The 21,179-nt window shown below is 42.7% G+C and overlaps 1 protein-coding gene across 1 annotated transcript in view; it reads left to right on the forward strand.

Annotated features, from left to right (window-relative positions):
- Positions 1-21,179, forward strand: part of LOC124722336 — a 170,638-nt gene that overhangs the window by 124,842 nt on the left and 24,617 nt on the right. Inside the window, exon 5 of the mRNA XM_047247511.1 lies at positions 16,915-17,192. Within this exon, the coding sequence (XP_047103467.1) occupies positions 16,915-17,192 (278 nt within the window). The remainder of the gene's footprint in view (positions 1-16,914; positions 17,193-21,179) is intronic.

Consider the following 21,179-nt stretch of genomic DNA (forward strand, 5'->3'; position numbering starts at 1 on the left):
GCACTTGCGTCTTTGGACTTTAGTCAAGCTTTTGATAGGGTTGACCATTCGTTCCTTACGGCTGTTCTCCACCATATGGGTTTACCAGTCGCCGTTATCACGGTAGTGATGCGTCTTCTGCGGGGTGCCTCTTCCAAGGTTATGTACAATGGCAGACTCACTCCTCCGATAGAAATAGGTCGATCCGTGCGTCAAGGTTGCCCTCTATCAGCGATTTTGTACGCCTTTTCCTTGGAATCCTTGCTATGTGGACTCAGACAACGTTTGGTAGGGTTGTCCATAGATCGCTACCGATTCTGTTGCACGGCCTATGCTGGCGATGTGGTCATCTGTTTACGTAATGCCGACGAGGTTCGAGCTGTTTTGACGTGGGTAGCGACTTATGGTGAGGTGTCGGGTAGCTCTTTAAACATACGTAAGTCACAAGTTATGTTCATTGGCACGGGACTTTCCGTGGAGTGCGCTACACCTCTCACCATCGTTGATACCATTCGCTGTTTGGGAATAGATTTTTCATCTGATCTCCGGCGTTCAGTCACCATCAACTGCCGACGCCTCCTTTTAATCATCAGAGCAGGTCTTATGGACCATCGCCTTCGATCCCTAGATGTTCTCCAACGAGCTCGATATGTCAATATATATATATCGCATCCCGAGTTCCCCATGTAGCACAAGTTCAACCTTTCCCGCTTACTGTGGCACGCCGCATGTTGGCAGCGATGACATCTTTCGTCAGCTCTGGGCTGTTGTTCAAAGTTAACTATGCAACCCTTACTCTTCCCCGTGAACGAGGTGGGATAGGTCTGTTTCACGTGCCGGATAGAGCTCGCGCCCTATTTGTCAGCTTCCAGATGACGGTATGGACACGTTGCCCAACGAGCCTCACTGGTCTCCTCCTGTCGGCCTATACGCCGGTCTCACTGTCAGCCCCAGTGATGATCTCGGATGTTCCGGCCCAGTTTCATTATATACGATACTTCTTTCTTGAACTCAGTTATCCACGCCTCACCTTACCAAGACAGCTTTTACTCAAGACAAAGGCAGTATACAATGTCCTCCAATTAGGTCGTCCACCTAACCAGATTGAACAAAAGTTCCCCCAGGTTGACTGGCGTCATGTATGGCGCGCGGTTTTCGCCTGTTACCTTGACACGAATGTTCAGTCTGCCTGGTACCTAACTGTCAATAGTAAGCAAATCAACCAATTTCGCCTTCATCGTATCCACCTCGCCCAATCACCTCTATGTTCCACGTGTGGAGTGCCAGACAATGATGAACATCGATTTGTTTGCGGACCGGCGGCGGAGGTTTGGCACTTGATTCGTCGTATTGTGGCTTTTCTAACGCAGGACATTCCAGATCGGATTACTCCCCTTTCATTATTATTTCCGGAACGTGACATTTTCCTCGGACAAAGACCAATGCTGTGAATTGGATTCGCGGACATGCCATTCAATACCTATTTGGACAAACTGTAGACTCTGTACTCGATTTTTGGACATACCTCAATGACCGTCATGTCGTTGTCCGTCACCCAAAATACAGACAATTTTTCTCGAACTTCCTTGGGAGTGCTTTCCACGACCCGCCTCGCAGCTGGAATGTGTTAAGCCAAGAGAGAAGAAGATTTCCTGTTTGAACAAATGAACATTTCTTAACAATTGAACTTAACACATCAATTTCGAGAAGACGTGACTCAACATATTACCAGCGGGGCGCAGAAGGCCTCTGATCAATTACACTAAAAAACTAAACAAAAAAAACATAAAAACAATAAAAATAAAAAAAATTCAGAAAAAGTAAGATTTTGTTTTGTTTGTAAGGATAGCCCTAACCTTGATTTCCCATATTTCCCCTGGTATATAGGCAGCTCTCTGGGGTAGGTATAGTCAGGAGCCAACGCCTGAAGTGGACCAGATTTTTTTGTTATAGGATGAAAAGTGACGGTGGCACTTAGGTTTTTTTTTTAGTTCCATTTTATTAAGGGGTTTTCAAAAAAAAACTTATATGTCCACGTATAGATTATTATTAATTTTTAAAAGAAAAAAATTCTTAAAAACTTAAAAAAAATAGATGTTTAGGGCTCGGACTCAAAAAACAAAAAAGGAAAAAAAGAAAAAAAAAGAAAAAAGAAGAAAATTAAAAACAAAAAATAAAAAAATAAAAATGTGTCTGATGTGGTTCGCAGTTCCAGTCTCACTGAGTGTATTATTTTTATCCCTTCTGTGAAAGAGCTACAAGCAGTCAGATCAAACATCGATAAGGAAATCGCAAGAAAGTACTTTCGGCTCATAGTGCTATGGTGAAAAACTTACAATGCTGCACAACAGGTAACGCCTCTTTCCGCTGCTCACAAGCAAATTTTGGGTTTCTAGGAATACATAACTTCATTTATACCTCTTGAGTATGACACAGCATACCAATTAAACACAGACCCAATCTAAATCGAAATGAGTAATATTTTACCAATTCGTGACGATAGAGGCACGCTTGTGTACAGATACTCAGTTTTATTAAAGCAGACGTTCGTCGTAAGGTTATCGTGGGTAGTTTTATTTCATTTTTTATAATACAGTTCACAATTTTCGTAAGGTTTCCTTTAATGTTGTTAAAACAATAGTAAATATGAGAGAGAAATTAATCATCAACGATATATGCGAATTCTCTGATGTTATCTATAACAGTCTGAAAATGTACATGCAGTTTATTGATTACGTGCATGTAGAAAATTTTTTCTGAGTTAAAGCTGTCAAACAAGGTTTGAAGAAGAATAAAATGCCACTACCAGACGACAGCTAATGTAGAAAATACTTTTCCGATGTATTTTGGCACGATGCGCTCTACCCATACATAATACAAAATTTTCGAGATGCATCTACTGTCTGGCTGTCTATTAAACCTGAAATGAAGAAAATGTCGCAGAAGTTAGCCCCTTTTCCACATACGACTATTTTGGGTTGAGAAGTGAAGGAAATTATGGTACGAGTTCCATTAGATTGATAATTTTAGCAGACAGCAGAATTGCGTTTTAAAAAATATACCAATTAATGTACTCGAACTCGCGACATCTTATCTACCGTGCGCGATACTTACCATTACGCCACTAGCTCACACATACTTATAATAGCTCTAGAAGTCAACAACAAGTCCTCCAGAAAATCTGCATTCCACAGCGCTGTGGGCTAATGCATATCGCCAGGTCAATACTTAAGAGAGACAAACAGTTATACCTTTTCTTTTGCACTGGACGACGTTTTCAACAAACAGATAGTGCAATAGAGTAGCTCAAGTGGAAAGGAATACTTCCTGTTTAAATTTCTGCATCCTACACTGTTGGCAGTTCTGTGTTGGTGGCAGTTACGTGATTTTATTTTGGTGATTACAAAATAAAGTTGAATGTATGCACTGGGTAGCCGAGGCAGCTAGTTCATTGTGATTCAGTCAACCAAGTAAATGAATTTACTGAACATACTGCAAATTGATACAGGGAGCCTGTGTGTCAGAATTCTCAGCCAGTGTAGTACAAAGGCGTTAGGATAGAAACATTAGCCACTGAGAAGAGGATTTTGTGGTCTGTTGGACTGATGATAGGTTTATATATCTCTGGTTTGCGTTCGATTCCAGCTTCGGTCAATGATGTTAGATAGGGAGAGACAGATTCCATTCTCTTCTGGCTACACGAGGTGAAGAAGATATAATGGCATTGTGGTCTGAAATTCACATTAAAAATGATATTCCTTCTCTACCAAGTAAACGTTAGGTTGAACCACAATAAAGTCTGGAGTGGCGACATGTAGAAACTCTGTCACCAGTAACCTTTCTTAGACTAGTTATTTATTTCTAGTGACGAAACAAACGCTATTTAGACTCACAGGACACTTATTCCATCTTTTATCTGAGCTTCTGTATGTCGATAAAATTGGTTCTGAACTGGGACTGCAACTCAGACCACCCTTAACGTGGAACTTGTTCCCTTCGTGACAATACAGCTCGGCTACAATATGTTGTTTGTTCGAAACTGCAGATTCCTCAACATCTCCACATATTGCGCATGAAAGGGTTCGAATCCTGGCTCGGCACTAAGGATTTCATTATGTATTATCAAGCTCTAGCATGAGAACACCTATCTGCTGGTGGATAATAATTTAGTTTTTTAATGTATTTTCATTCGTTGTCAACACTAACGATATCTGACGTTTTTGACTCCCAGTGAGACACAGAACTATTTGCGAGGTCACTGTAAGTGCAAGATGTTATTCCGAGCTGCTGGTGGAGAAAATTTCGGTAGCTGACGTCTCTTTGTGTGTAGTCAACAATGATATGTGTGGAGCTCTATTCCCAGTCACCACTGAACTCTTCGTCATATTATTTCTAGTTCAAACATGCTCAACTTTCGCTGCTGGTGCAAAAAACCCATATTTAACGTTCGTTTTCTCTAGAATATAACAGCGATAGGTGCCGGGTTGGAGTCCTGGGAAGGAAAAAATTAATGTTTTGTCTCGTCATTTCAGTTAAAACATCTAGCTACTGCCGAGAAAATCCGATATATCACAGTTGATTGTGGTTCGATATCTATCTTATTAGGTTGTGAGTTGGAATCCCTGTCCAACACAAAGCTTTACCTCACGGCATTTCAAATAAGTTACTTGTTAAGAAGCAATATTTAACATCTCTCGTAGTTCGTTAACAGGGACAATAGGTGCTGGGATGGAATTCGCGTCCGTTAAAAATGTTTACGTTATGTAATTTAAAGTTGGTATTTGCTAATTGATACTGTCTAAAATCGAGTTATATCACTCTCTGTATGCCTAATCAGGAATGACTGTTAGTTTACGTCAGTCACGAAATCCTTGCTTAGTCTGCATGACCTGGGTTTGAATCCATATGCAAAACGGGACGGTTCGTTGTGTCATTTGAAGTTCATACATATTCTCAACTGGCTGCTCGTGAATAACTTAAATTTTTAATGTCATTTTGTGTTAAATAATAAGTACGGTATGTTACTTTGAAGAGGAAATCATGAATACGACGAACTTACGAGGTGCATTCAAGTTCTAAGGCCTCCGATTTTTTTTCTCTGGACTGGAAAGAGATAGAAACATGCGCATTGTTTTAAAATGAGGCCGCATTCCTTGTCAATACGTCCTCGAGATGGCAGCACCGTACGGCAGATGGAATTTTACCGCCAGCGGCGAGAATGAGAACTGTTTTAAATACTTAAAACAGCGACGTTTTCCTTACTTGAACAGCGTGCAGTCATTCGTTTTCTGAATTTGCGTGGTGTGAAACCAATTGAAATTCATCGACAGTTGCAGGAGACATGTGGTGATGGAGTTATGGATGTGTCGAAAGTGCGTTCGTGGGTGCAACAGTTTAATGAAGGCAGAACATCGTGTGACAACAAACCGAAACAACCTCGGGCTCGCAAAAGCCGGTCTGACAACACGATCGAGTAAGTGGAGAGAATTGTTTTGGGGGATCGCCGAATGACTGTTGAACAGATCGCCTCCAGAGTTGGCATTTCTGTGGGTTCTGTGCACACAATCCTGCATGACGACCTGAAAATGCGAAAAGTGTCATCCAGGTGGGTGCCACGAATGCTGATGGACGACCACAGGGCTGCCCGTGTGGCATGTTGCCAAGCAATGTTGATGCGCAACGACAGCATGAATGGGACTCTCTTTTCGTCGGTTGTGACAATGGATGAGACGTGGAGGCCATTTTTCAATCCAGAAACAAAGCGCCAGTCAGCTCAATGGAAGCACACAGATTCACCGCCACCAAAAAAATTTCGGGTGACCGCCAGTGCTGAAAAAATGATGGTGTCCATGTTCTGGGACAGCGAGGGCGTAATTCTTACCCATTGCGTTCCAAAGGGCACTACGGTAACAGGTGCATCCTACGAAAATGTTTTGAAGAACAAATGCCTTCCTGCACTGCAACAAAAACGTCCGGGAAGGGCTGCGCGTGTTCTGTTTCACTAAGACAACGCACCCGCACATCGAGCTAACGTTACGCAACAGTTTCTTCGTGATAACAGCTTTGAAGTGATTCCTCGTGCTCCCTACTCACCTGACCTGGCTCCTAGTGACTTTTGGCTCTTTCCAACAATGAAAGACATTCTCCGTGGCCGCACATTCACCAGCCGTGCTGCTATTGCCTCAGCGATATTCCAGTGGTCAAAACAGACTCCTAAAGAAGCCTTCGCCGCTGCCATGGAATCATGGAGTCAGGGTTGTGAAAAATGTGTACGTCTGCAGGGCGATTACGTCGAGAAGTAACGCCAGTTTGATCGATTTCGGGTGAGTAGTTAATTAGAAAAAAAATCGGAGGCCTTAGAACTTGAATGCACCTCGTACTACGTGAATTGCCTATCTGACGTAATAATGAGAGTGGTAACATTTCAGGTATGTCATTTACTGTAATAAATGTGAGCATACAAGCCTTAAGGACAGTCTTACCTGTGATAAGGTGTTCCCTAATATTTGTAGTATCGTGGTATTACTTTACATCTTGAGTTATTACGATACAGAGCAGTGTTTTCTAGTGGTGACTTGTTGGAACCATTTTCAATAGTCAAACGACTGTACCAAGGAGCGATTAGAGGACCTGTTAGACAGCTGCGTTATGTGGGTTGCATGGGAATCAGGCGAAATGCAATTCAGGTCGTTCGGATACTTTTGAGCATGACTGTACCAATAATATAATTTGAATAAACAATAAAATATTTCAGTAGTTTTTCAGTACAACTTGAGGCTTTCCATATGTTAATATTACGCTGCTAGCCTGCTTATAATTCACTTTTAAACTGTATTTTTCTTTCAGTTTTTGAAATAGTATTACTTTATTAACAACTGCGAAAATGTGTATTAATTACTAATGCAAATATGACTCATGCTAGTGACGCACCCACATCCTGCAACTCATCGTTAGATGGAATACACTAGCCGGCTAGTGTGGCCGAGCTGTTCTAGGCGCTTCAGTCTGGAACCGCGCGACCGTTACTGTCGCAGGTCCGAATCCTGCCTCGGGAATGGATGTGTGTGATGTCCTTAGGTTAGTTAGGTTTAAGTAGTTCTAAGTTCTAGGGGACTGATGACGTTGTGTTGTTAGAGTCTTACTCGCCACAAGATACATGGAAGTTTCAAAGGAAATGGTTAACGTATTGTATCTACAGACGCTGTTTATGAAATGAAATTGCGTAACAAACATAAAGACACAGATAACGGCACACAGATCGCCTAGTAGTCTACATTGCTACTAACTGCAGAAATAATTTACCAAGCATCCAACGATACTCTTACATATTTTCTCCAGTTAAATCTCCAAAGACTAAAATGACATGTCGGTTACCGTAAACAGAGTGTGCAGAAAATGCTTCCAGGAATATACTCATTTAATGATCGATTTGCTGATTCTGGTGCCAATTCAGAAGTAGCTAATTTATATTAATGATAGAACACCTGCCAAAAGAATCACTACATACGTAATTAGGATGTATTTCGTTTGTCAGCTTTATGAGGTCCATTTACTGAAATTCACCGAAACGTTTCTCCACCAAAAGAAGTTGGCTTGAAACAAGATGCTGTGCTAGATAGCCAGAGTGATCTGAAGCAGCAGAAGAGGAACCTCTGTTCACCTGTGGTTCCCCGTCCGTCTCGCTCACAGGAACGGGATCCATAAACGTGACACGCCGCAGCCGAGGTGTTGCAATAGACACCGACCTTCACTACACAGACGTAAGAGAGCGCGCTGCCAATGCATATCTTCCACCTCCTGGAAGTCACCTCTGACGTATCTCATTTCAAAGTAAAGCGAAATGATGAAAACCTACCACGATCAGTTTGTCGTATGAAGCTGCTCGAATCAACGTGTCACAGAAGTGATGTTCCAGTGACATTCAGTGGCAACATATCTGATCATTCGCAATGTCTAAAACGCGAAGCGATTTTTAAAAACTCTTCTTAAGTAAATCCTGGCGAGTTCTATTGTGAGTTTGTTGTACGTATCAAGTAACGATTTCACCAAATTCCAGCATTATAAATATTAAATATGAAGTAATATTCACAATAACATTGGGAAGTACAGAGTGATTAAAAATCATCGAACTACTTCGTATGGCAATATTTACATCCACACTGATATTAACATAATTCATTGGAGCAAATCTTAATGATTCTGGGTTGTCTTTAGTTGCATATGCTACACTATATGTTCAAACGTATCTGGACACCCTTCTGTAATGCGGAATGGACCTCCAGCCGTCATAAGAAGCGGACCGACCAGTACAAAAGGAGCCGGGGTGTGTTGTGATGTAAGAAGAGAAGCAGTAACAGCAGAATGTAGATTATACGGCGGAAAATAAACTTATCGATCTCCCAGCCAACAATGTCCTTCGAGTCTTTCTTTTTCTTTTACTGGAGAACAAAATAATACTCAATTTATGAAGCAGATCTAGTATTTAAAATGCTAACCATAAAGAAAAGGTATACAAGAAAGCAACACTAACTAATTTCCTCTAGCATCCGGGTTTTGCAACTGAAATTCTTCTCATACTATACAGAGAAAAAAAAAGCATCTATCGATATCGAATCTATCGACGGAGCAGATGTAAGAGAGGACCTTAAGACCACAATCTGGTCAGGCTAAATACGCAATAAATCAATAAAAAAATAAATATGATAGTCTAGCAGTACGTCGTTGAAGCCTAGGTCCCTGTATTAAAAATGACAATAGTGTTGGACTACTTCTCAAAGTTTAGCGGTGGAATCCATTTTCATGTTATAAGAGTCATTACCGTCAATTTATTGCGTACTAAACTACGTAGCATAGTGAAGTAGACGCTGGAACCTGTTACAATTTATATACATTTTAAGCTGTTTAAGAAAATACAAATCGGGACACCCAGGCGGGGATTTTAATACAGCTTCTCTCGAAGACCAGTCCTGTGTTTTAACCTCTTTCTCGATGTGGCTGATTAGTGTGGGAGTTAATAGACTGATGCTGAATCCAGAAGTACTGCTCATGTAAGTCCATGACCACATACTATAAATTTTCAGATTGCTGTCAATTCAGAGGCAATATGTTTTTCCACATTCTACAGAAACTGCAGTATTTATTACTAGCATCGATCGCAGAATCTGTAACTCTCAAACAGTGCGACATGTAACACACCATGGAAGTAATGGTTAAGGAGAATTCGGTGTCTTCGTCTTTTGACAGACTGACATCCTCCGTGAAGAGTTGTTCAGACGCCGGTCTCTGTCCAGCACATCTCTTCCTCATGGACTTACTCTCTGATTTGCAGATTCTTGATTCAGCCATCGTCATGCTGCTAATGCCTTCAGTCTACTCCGGAACTCCGTCGACTAGCAATCCTTAAACCTTCTTAGCTTTTGGGGTTCCCGTCAAGTTGAAGGTCTGTAGTACCCAATTGAAATCAGTCAATAGAAGGCTCTTGTTTGCACTTCCAAAGCATTTTCCTCCAGTCAGAAGACAGACCTCTCCAAACTGCCACTAGAGTTCGACACAGGCCAAGTTGGTTGGTTGGTTGTTTCGGGGAAGGAGACCAGACAGCGAGGTCATCGGTCTCATCGGATTAGGGAAGGACGGGGAAGGAAGTCGGCCGTGCCCTTTGAAAGGAATCATCCCGGCATTTTGCCTGGAGCGATTTAGGGAAATCACGGAAAACCTAAATCAGGATGGCCGGACGCGAGAGTGAACCGTCGTCTTCCCGAATGCGAGTCCAGTGTCTAACCACTGCGCCACCTCGCTCGGTACAGGCCAAGTGATCTCAGTCATATGTACCACATAACAGTCGAATAAATTCCTTGTTTATGACGGTCTAAACACAGAGGGACAAAAAATAAGGTGTTCTTCCATTAAGGCAATACCAGCTTATGTAGGATCGTTGCAAACTGCACTAAAAAGGGAAATGCATTGAAAGTTGTGCAACACATACATTACTCGGCAAAGAGAACGTAAACCCAGCCGTGTCGGAAACTAATTCGGTCACTTGACTATGTGCAGTTGAAAGTAGTCCCCATTACTAGCTTGCAGTGGAGGCACGGAAAGTGATAAACGTATATGTGTTTGAGCGAAGCACAGACGGTTTGCTATTAACGCCAATAAATGTATTGATGAGACGGAGAAGGGAGCAATAAGGCTGATGGGAAGGATGACGGAACGTGCAAACAAATTTTTAAAGTCTATGATGTTCAAGTTACGAAGGCGGGATCGATTCTGAGTGGAGTATGTGATCCAAGTATCTACGTCGAAGAAGAAGAAACAAAGTATCCCATTGATGACATGGATAAAGGCGTTATTTCGTAGTAATTTGAGCGATACAATAAACAATACAATGAAACAAGTTTATTAGAACCGTTTCATACAGAAAGTCTCTCACTGTGTGGATTATCTGCAGCTGACGCCACAAGTTGCCTGTAAATGAAAGTGATATGTCTTTGGAAGAGAGAGGAGTTTTATGTCCATCTAGTATGAATACATGTTTGTGCCTCTCCCCGTGCTGTGTATGAAAGCAATGGGTGCATGGCTGCATGATGAGGTTTAATTTGAAAGTTTCATGGGTAACCGTACACTGTAGCATAATATGGTTCAAATGGCTCTGAACACTATGGGACTTAACATCTGAGGTCATCAGTCCCCTAGAACTTAGAACTACTTAAACCTAACTAACCTAAGGACAACACACACATCCATTCCCGAGGCAGGATTCGGACCTGCGACTGTAGCGGTCGCACGGTTCCAGACTGAAGCGCCTAGAACCGCTCGGCCACACCGGCCGGCGTAGCATAATATGGTAGTTATGTCAATTTGATATGCTGATAAAAGAAAGCAGAGAGGTTTGTCCACATCCATAGGTCACGCTAAGGAGAGTTTTCGTGTTCGGGCCGTTATGTTGGCCAGAGGCTCGTTCGTGCCTCTTTGCTAACCCCCACCACATTGGGCTCCCCAAGCGCTCTGGCGCGGCCGATGTGGCCACAGTTGGGCCGCAGCGGTGAGTATGAACAGTTGTGTTTTTGCGAACACACTGTATATTTCCGGATATGGGTTTCAGGATGTCTCGTTTTTCAGCGATCGTAATACGAAACGTTTTCTTTTCAGCTGAATAATGTTAGGGAGAATTCTTTATGTCTTTTGTAATAGTCCACGAGTGTGAAAAATGAGAGCTCCGCGAGGGCGCTTTTATTCTGATCCGAACTGTAGCTACGATAACTAGGAGAACGGTGTGGTCATGATTATCTAAATGTATCCCCAGACTGAATTCACTGTGTCTCACGGGTTAGTTTAAGGTTTATTCCACGTTAATTTCTAATGAGAGTCATCTGAACGGACGATATAACCATCTTTGTGTTTGAAGCGTCATGGCAGAATAAAACTGTGTGCCGGACCGAGAATCGAAGTCGGGACCTTTGCCATTTGCGGGCAATTGCTCTAGTGTTCGAAAGTGACACACAGCCTATGTCTGTACATTCTTTAGGTCTGGCTATTCAAGTACCGGGTGAATGATAATATTATATCTTGCTGTAATAGTTCGTATAGTTAGCGCCCTTTACCTCTGTATGGTTAGAGTTGTCATGTTATAGACTTGCATCATTGTTCAACGACTTCACACGTAGTGTTGAATCGCCAGAAAATTTAAGTTGCATATGCCATCAGCACTTATTAAACAACACGTTCACTCTCAATTTTTGATCGAGACTTTTGAACCTTCCCTTATGGTTACTACGTGTCATCACGAGTCCATCAGACTCGTTTTTGCTCTAAATTTGCGTCACTAATTGTTTCCTGTCCACTTGCTCTCAACCACTAGAAAGTGTTAATTTTGGCACCGCAGTTACTCTCTACATGTGTTGTAGAATGCCTGTAGTCAGAGACACATGTGTTTCTGTTTCGAAAATGAGCACCTAAACTGTCGAGTTGGCGAATAATACGTGGCATTCCATGCCGAACGAGTACCTATACGCCTGTACAATATCATTTACTCTCTTTTCTCAAAATCGGATTTAAAAGACTTGATGTATATTTGCAAACTCATGGCCACCGATGGAGTGGAGACATGCTCTCTCTGGTGGGCTTGTTATAAACATGTTGTTAATAGTCGAAGTGAAGAATGATGCCGGCCGCGGTGGTCTCGCGGTTCTAGGCGCGCAGTCCGGAACCGCGCGACTGCTACGGTCGCAGGTTCGAATTCTGCCTCGGGCATGGATGTGTGTGATGTCATTAGCTTAGGTAGGTTTAAGTAGTCCCAAGTTCTAGGGGACTGATGACCACAGATGTTAAGTCCCATAGTGCTCAGAGCCATTTGAACCATTTTTGAAGAATGATGCTTCTAATTTTATTTTTCACATGAACTGGTTTGTGAACGTATTGCTTTCCCTCACTGTCCCATTTATCCTCCCGCCTCTCCTGCGCCGCTTTTTTGTGTCCAAAGTCATGGGCGTTTAGGTTAATCAGTGAATTACTTCTTTTCTTACTTCAATAGTCCACATACGAGGTTGAAATTGTCGTATCGCAGCGAAACTTGATAGATATTCTAATACATTAATGCGGAACAGCTTTACGCTGGGAAAAAATTAGTTCCAATTTTGGACACTAGGTGCAAATCTGGCGCTGTGAATGCACGAAAGACGCATAAAAGTGTTTCCATATGTAATAGATCAGGAAACGGGACTTGGGCAGAAGAGGTTAAACGAGTGATAAAGGCATTGACGAAATGCTATACAGCGCCAGATTTGCACCAGGTGGCCAAAATTGGAACTAATTTTTTTCCAGTTAAATAGGTCCCGCATTAATGCATTAGGATATATACCAAGTTTCGCTGCCATATGATAATTACCGCCCATACTGGGCCTTCCTGTGTAGCTGCACTTATAATCATTCTGTGTATTGGTAATCATCACTAGTAAAGGCAGCCTGGTTTCTCATATGTTAGCCCATAATTATAACTGAGTTCAGCAAAAGGTTTATTCATTTACACTGTAAATCTTTAAATTACGATGTCATACAATATTCTATCCATCTGCGGGGGATTTAAACCTCTCATTAATAACACCAACTCGAAGAGTGATATTTGTTGTCAGTAAAAGGTACCAGTCATAAAGAAGTCCCATGCTTAAGCTGTACGCTTCTGTCTGTAACGTCACGTTTCCTATTCATGTCTGTGTCCCCACTGTTAAGTGTTGAGCACTCTAGTAGTCCAAATACGTGTATAGAAACCTGATCATAGCTAGGAACAGGAAAGGTGGAAGGTTTCATGAGTAATTAACAACGAGAATCCTCAACCATTCAAAGTGGCTTTCAAGAACAAGACAGATAGCAAGCACACATGAGCAGCTTATTTTTAATGACAAAGCATCAACTTCGCGAAAACTTCAAAGGTTTTTTCACAGTGAACTGGATCTCAAGGTTATCAAGCAATGTCACAAAAATTGTTCTATGATACTTAGTTTCTAAAGGTGCCAGAATACAGGGTGTTACAAAAAGGTACGGCCAAACTTTCAGGAAACATTCCTCACACACAAAGAAAGAAAATATGTTATGTGGACATGTGTCCGGAAACGCTTACTTTCAATGTTAGAGCTCATTTTATTACTTCTCTTCAAATCACATTAATCATGGAATGGAAACAGACAGCAACAGAACGTACCAGCGTGACTTCAAACACATTGTTACAGGAAATGTTCAAAATGTCCTCCGTTAGCGAGGATACATGCATCCACCCTTCGTCGCATGGAATCCCTGATGCGCTGATGCAGCCCTGGAGAATGGCGTATTGTATCACAGCCGTCCACAATACGAGCACGAAGAGTCTCTACAATTGGTACCGGGGTTGCGTAGACAAGAGCTTTCAAATGCCCCCATAAATGAAAGTCAAGAGGGTTGAGGTCAAGAGAGCGTGGAGGCCATGGAATTGGTCCGCCTCTACCAATCCATCGGTCACCGAATCTGTTGTTGAGACGCGTACGAACACTTCGACTGAAATGTGCAGGAGCTCCATCGTCCATGAACCACATGTTGTGTCGTACTTGTAAAGGCACATGTTCTAGCAGCACAGGTAGAGTATCCCGTATGAAATCATGGCGGTGAATCGAGGAAGTACAGTACATACTGACGAAACTAAAATGAGCTCTAACACGGAAATTAAGCGTTTCCGGACACATGTCCACATAACATCTTTTCTTTATATGTGTGTGAGGAATGTTTCCTGAAAGTTTGGCCGTACCTTTTTGTAACACCCTGTATATGCGTCGTTATGTGCGCTAACGCTACCACATAGTTTAAAAAAGTGCTTACTACATTATACCAGAGGCAAAATACTACTATAGGAGCACAAAAAGGTGATCATGCTCATGTTTATTTAAAGACTCTGAGTGAAAAGTGGCGTACCAGTTCATTCTATATTCGTCAGCACCTTTAAATATTTTCCCAAAAAATATGAGATGAGATGGTATTGGCGCTCTTTTTAACGTGCAACGCACCGCTCACTCACACAAGCTCCCTTAACTGAACCTCGCCCATACCCACTATTCCGTCCAGTCCCACTTGCCCATTCTTTTTCTCATTCAGCCCAACACATTGTTGTTATCTCCTTGTGTCTCTGTAACTCTCACAACCACAGTCTCCTTCTTTCTGTCGTACTAATACTGTCTCCTCTCACTTTCACTGTTTCCCTGTTGCCCTCTCTTACTACTTCTATCTCATTCATCCCTTCCCACTGTTGCCGCCTCGTCTCAGTGTCACTATCTCTCTCTTCCTCGTTGTTATTATCATAGATTCTGTTTCTCATTATCACTGGCTACCACCAACTTTCACTTTCTCTTTATCTTTATTCCTCTCCCACTGGCACTGTCTCTTTCACTTTTTCCTAGCTCTGTTTTGTCACTCTCAACTAAGTTCCACTGCCATTGTCTCATTCTTTCTCTCACAACGCCATTGTCTCCTTCTCTCTTTTTGTACCATAACCACTGTCTACAGTCCTCTAGTATTTATTACTTTTCCTTCTCTTTCCCACTGCCACTCTCTCCTTTCTCGGTATAAAAAAGTGCGAATATGTTCGCATACAAAAATTCTTCGTAAAATTTTTAAAGCTGCTGAGGAAGGTAGAATGAAGCACTTGAGCATTTTTCAGTCATTATTTTAATAAACAGGAACATATTCGCCTTTTCTGTGCTCCGGTAGGAGCATTTTTCTGCTGGTTCCCTTTTCTCTGCTACAGCAGGGAATCTCACTCACTCGAAAAGAATTTTATGGGTCAGTTAAATTTTGATAGCTTACTTATATGAAATTAAAATAACGCAAAACTATAGACTTTTACACCTCTGGCCGGATTTTATGTGCACAAAAATGTTGCGTGTGCTTCAGCACTACAACAACATGGGGTTCCCAGAACCCTTCTGATGATAATGGAGACACTTTACGGCATACTTCTGCGTGCTACGTCACTTTATAAACGACATTTCCGGGGCGCACCGGATTTCAAGTGAGTATTTTACGTGTACAAGTAGGATAACTTCGTATCTCAGCCATCTGCTGTGCATTGTCGTCTTGGAATCAGTGGCTCGGTTTTGTTACCCAAACATCATGTTTTTCATGTTTCCTCAGAAACCGCCCATGAACTAAATGGTGCCTCCATAAACCTCTTAGGGCGCACCGTAATCCAAATCTAATGCACAAAGAACCATCCGATTTGCTCCATCTGCATAAGGCGCAGGAAGTTTGTAATATTCAAACTTTGGCCCCGTATTGTAGGACAGTTACAGTAAGACGATCCTTCCATACAAATGGTCAATTGCCCAAGGGCTAACCAAAATAATTTACCCTACCTTCCTATCACCAATAGAATGCGATGTATGAACTCCGGGAAAATTCCATTTTTATGCGTGTCTTTTTTTAACATATTAGGTAGCCCATACTGCCCCATACGTACCGATCTTTAGCAAAATACGAAGCACTACAATTAAAGGGGCCAGTCGTTCGTTCCAACGAAACGTCGGTTCATGAAAGTTACACTGTGAATTACTGTTGTCACTCTGATGGTGGGCGAGTAGTATTGTCAAGAACAATGTTTAGTTATTTTACTATGCAGGCCACTCGCATATAGACGTGCAGCCTATAACAGCGTTCCACTTGTAGAATGCTGGAGTGTACGCTTTTACTATCTCCCATTCTGTGTCTCGGTTCTAAGCAGGACTGTGATTCCTCCCTGTCCCAGTCTCGAGTTCGCTTTGACGGGTAATACTTGTGATTAGCACAGAACTTGACCCACGTCAGCGCCAGAAACCTACTTAGATGTACCATAGGATTCACAAGATGGTCAGAAACAGTTTGAAAAGCTTCTAAAGCTATTGCAGGGTAGGATGCAGCGAGAAATAATGTTAAGGAAAAAAATCGATACGTTGTGCAGTTTCCGAGTTAATTAGCATTGAAGTTAGCTAATGAGGCCGTTGCGCGCACAAATTCAAGCTGACCGCTAGTAACGGTGCCGCCAAAAGTGTTCTTCGTTTGGTTTCCTAAAACCGAAAAAGAGAGTAATATAAAAATTTGACATGGCACAGTAGGAAGGAACGAGCCAGAATCAAAGGCCGAGCACTCTCGTACGCTATCATCTACGCTATGGGATCAACTGATACTAATTGTATCTGGCGGGTCACTTGAATTTGCGCTCGCATCTGCTTGACGTTAACTTCCACACTAATTATCTCGGAAACAATTATTTCTCAACACTATCTACCCTGCAGCTACATTTCAAACTTCTCAGACTGTTTCTGACCACCCTGTATAATTGTCTTCCATAAATGTTCTGTATTTCTAGTGGAAAGTAGTGTCGTGCATTGATGTGGTAACTTATATTGTTGATTTTGGATGTTTTATTTCTTTTTGTTAAATTTTCAGAAATCGACAGATCCAGTTGTGCGCGAGCTGTTCGTACGCAAGGTGTTCCCGCCGACAGCGAAACGGCCAGCCTACTACCAGATCGATGTGGGCGTGGAGCGTATGCGCACGTCGCTGTTCGCATTCCAGGCGGAGGCGGTAACGATGTACCCGCTCATCCTGCGCACGTTCAGCGAACGCGGGAAATGCGCGCTCTCAGAGATCATCCTGGTGCCCCACGGCATGACCTATCTTGCAGTCCCCAAGGGCTCGCCGCTGCGGGAGCACATGTCGTACGGGTAAGAGCCAGACAGTTTGCTTCCCAGATGCAATTAACTACCATGTAATGTGTTGCAGTTAGTTTATTTATTTATTTTATTTTACGTGTCGAGTTCATGAAATTATTGCAATACTGGTACAGCATTAATACACTACTGGCCATTAAAATTGCTACACCAAGAAGAAATGCAGATGATAAACGGGCATTCATTGGACAATTATATTATACTAGAACTGACATGTGATTCCATTTTCACGGAATTTGGGTGCATCGATCTTGAGAAATCAGTATCCAGCACAACCACCTCTGGCCGTAATAACGGCGTCGATACGCCTGGGCATTGAGTCAAAACGTGATGACTGGGTGTTGTGTGATGTCCTTAGGTTAGTTAGATTTAAGTAGTTCTAAGTTCTAGGGGACTGATGACCATAGATGTTAAGTCCCATAGTGCTCAGAGCCATTTTAGCCATTCAGTCAAACAGAGCTTGGATGGCGTGTACAGGTACAGCTGCCCATGCAGCTTCAACACGATACCACAGTTCATCAAGAGTAGTGACTGGCGTATTGTGAAGAGCCAGTTGCTCGGCCACCATTGACCAGACGTTTTCAATTGGTGAGAGATCTGGAGAATGTGCTGCCCAGGGCAGCAGTCGACCATTTTTTGTATCCAGAAAAGCCCGTACAGGACCTGCAACATGCGGTCGTGCATTATCCTGCTGAAATTTAGGGTTTTGCAGGGATCGAATGAAGGGTACAGGCACGGGTCGTAACACATCTGAAATGTAACGTCCACTGTTCAAAGTGCCGTCAATGCGAACAAGAGGTGACAGAGACGTGTAACCAGTGGCACCCCATACCATCATGCCGGGTGATACGCCAGTATGGCGATGACGAATACACGCTTCCAATGTGCGTTCACCGCGATGTCGCCAAACACGGACGCGACCATCATGATGCTGTAAACAGAACTTGGACTCATCCGAAAAAATGACGTTTTGCCATTCGTGCACCCAGGTTCGTCGTTGAGTACACCATCGCGGGTGCTCCTTTCTGTGATGCAGCGTCAAGGGTAACCGCAGCCATGGTCTCCGAGCTGATAGTCCATGCTCCTGCAAATGTCATCGAACTGTTCGTGCAGATGGTTTTTGTCTTGCGAACGTCGCCATCTGTTGACTCAGGGATCGAGACGTGGCTGCACGATCCGTTACAGCCATGCGGATAAGATGCGTGTCATCTCGAATGCTAGTGATAACGAAGCCGTTGGGATCCAGTACGGCGTTCCGTATTACCCTCGTGAACCCACCGATTCCATATTCTGCTAACAGTCATTGGATCTCGACCAACGCGAGCAGCAATGTCGCGATACGATAAACCTTTATCGCGATAGGCTACAATCCGACTTTTTTCAAAGTCGGAAACGTGATGGTACGCTTTCTCCTCCTTACACGAGGCATCATAACAACGTTTCACCAGGCAACGCCTGTCAACTGCTGTTTGTGTATGAGAAATCGGTTGGAAACTTTCCTCATGTCAGCACGTTGTAGGTTTCGCCACCGGTGCCAACCTTGTGTGAATGCTCTGAAAAGCTAATCATTTGCATATCGCAGCATCTTCTTCCTGTCGGTTAAATTTCGCGTCTGTAACACGTCATCTTCGTGGTGTTGCAATTTTAGTGGCCAGTAGTGTAATATACAAACAGATGAATGACATACAAACAATCAGTTTCATGCAATCTTCAATGAAATACAGACAGGAACATAAAGAAAAAAGCAACCAACAAGATAATTCTTTTCTTATTCTATGGAGAGCATAGTATTCGGCGATTATGGGTGTTGTTTTGTTAGCTGCTACAAGACCACTGGTAGTAAACATATCCGGTGGGTTCTGGACACAAGCAGATGTTGTTAGTCATGCTGGTCACCCACTCCTCTGAGGTTGGCTTTGCATCACGAGACCCCATTTCTCAGTCTTCTCAGCGTCTTACATGTCGCCTAAGGCAAGTGTGAGCATATCGCTGGTTCGTCTTTGACTTTCGTTCCCCGTGCCTCAGGCAGGGAATCTCGACAAAGCTCCACTCGGCAAGTTCAGGAACACGAAGGAACTGCTCTAGACTTCTGCGTAAAGTTATTCCTTGAACTGAGTCTTGGTCACTGAGACCCGTAGCCAAATAAGGGATGCCTAGGATCAGTTTCCTGTTTCTTCTTCTCCAGTTTGGAGCTGCTTTCCTGCAAATACTTGGAGCTCCACTCATAATTTGGCACAGCTTACTGACAGGAGTTGGTCGTTGGTAGCCTGTCACAGTGCGTCCAGTACCGTTCAAAACTGCACAAATCTGATTGGCACGTACAGAATTTTGCCAAGATGGTGCCGATTATTCTGCTGCGGAGAGACATTGTGCTAAGGCAGATGTGCCAAGCATGTTTGATTTGAGTGCTCCAGCTGGTGGCTGTAACTTTTTTGTGCATTATGTTTTTTCGTGCGGATACTTTGAGTTTTATTTCTTTGTAGCAGGCTTAAATGTAATGGAACAGTGCCCTTTACTCGAAGGTATTTGGGTGTGACACAGTGGTTCCCCTCTCAAAGTGATGTTGTGTTTTCTTTTAGCTTCCCTATTTCTTAGATGAAATGCACAAACATGTCATTTTAGCATTTAATTAATCTTTGAACTGGGAGACTAAGAGGCAACACTAACATCTATGGCAGTAGTTCAGCATCGCAGATAGAGGGAATCCCCCCCCCCCCCCACACCTCACCCCTGCATTCGGAGCAATGCGTACTATGTGCAGAGCTGTCATTTCTCCGGATCCGCTAACAATTCAGTAATGAGTGTTGCCACTGTCGAAGGCGACACGTGATCTGTCCTCCACAATTTTACTGATCATTTCTGTAGCTGTATGTAACATTAGTCATTTATGCTATTTCCTTATCGTTAAGCGACAATGTAGTGGAATCTTTTTTGCAATAAGTCTCTTGAAAGCATCTCAAGCCTTCTCTATGAGATAAAGTTCTTGCTAATGTGCAGGCTACACGATTTTCACAAAATCTTTTTCTTACAGTGTCTCGGTAACGTAGGCTGTTCCATAGGGACTAGAGTAAACACTCATAAATGTGGAGTCAAGCGTACATTGCTTTGGAAGAACATATTACTTAACATTCTGAATGAATGTGTCACTCTGCGAAGTAGATTGCAATCATTGTGTTATGATCATCTCATCTGTCGGCAAACTTCCAACGAACCTCTGTGCATCCCCACAATTCATGGTAACAAGTTTAATCAGACAGAAGGTGCTGAGGATATTTATCATTCTTTGGTGGACAGATTGTGGGGTCCCAACGGCCTGTGTATTGATACAAGAACGCCTGTACTTCTGAGATGTTCAAGTTACACTGTCCCGATACTGATCGCACCTAAGTAAACGAATAAATCTAATTAGAACAGTTGAAGATTGCTACCCTGCAAGTACCTTTTCGAGGTATTGTCCAGCCTTTGACGAACACCTGCCTGCAGACGCCGCAATGGCCAGGTCCGAGTCGGTCAATAATGTAATAGCTAACTTCGCCTCTGAATTCCTAGTTCTGAGAGTTATACAGGTCGACACTGCTGTAGGCAGCAGCAATATGCAGATGAAACTGTCTTCTGCGTGCATGTACAGTACATTCCAATCTGTACCAATGGTATTGCGGTAAGCTTCACGCGGTATAAATTCAGAACATAGTCTACATAATTCAACATTCTGTAATTATTTTAAACTCCATTTTCTCTTCACGCTAAAATGTCGTGTGTAATCAAACCGTGATAATAATTTATTCCACTGCCTGACCCGACAGTAATAACAGTTACATGTAAAAATATTTTCGCAACAGATGTCTTTGTCAGTAGTCCGCCGTAGAACATCACAGGCTTCAAAGTTCTACAGGATCTCCCTCTCTTGATATCACAGCGACATCCTTTACTCCTCAGTATCGTATGCCGGTTATCGATTTGGCGAGTATAAGATGTTTAATT

This window comes from Schistocerca piceifrons, chromosome X (genome assembly GCF_021461385.2).
Source record: "Schistocerca piceifrons isolate TAMUIC-IGC-003096 chromosome X, iqSchPice1.1, whole genome shotgun sequence".
Lineage (NCBI taxonomy): Eukaryota > Metazoa > Arthropoda > Insecta > Orthoptera > Acrididae > Schistocerca > Schistocerca piceifrons.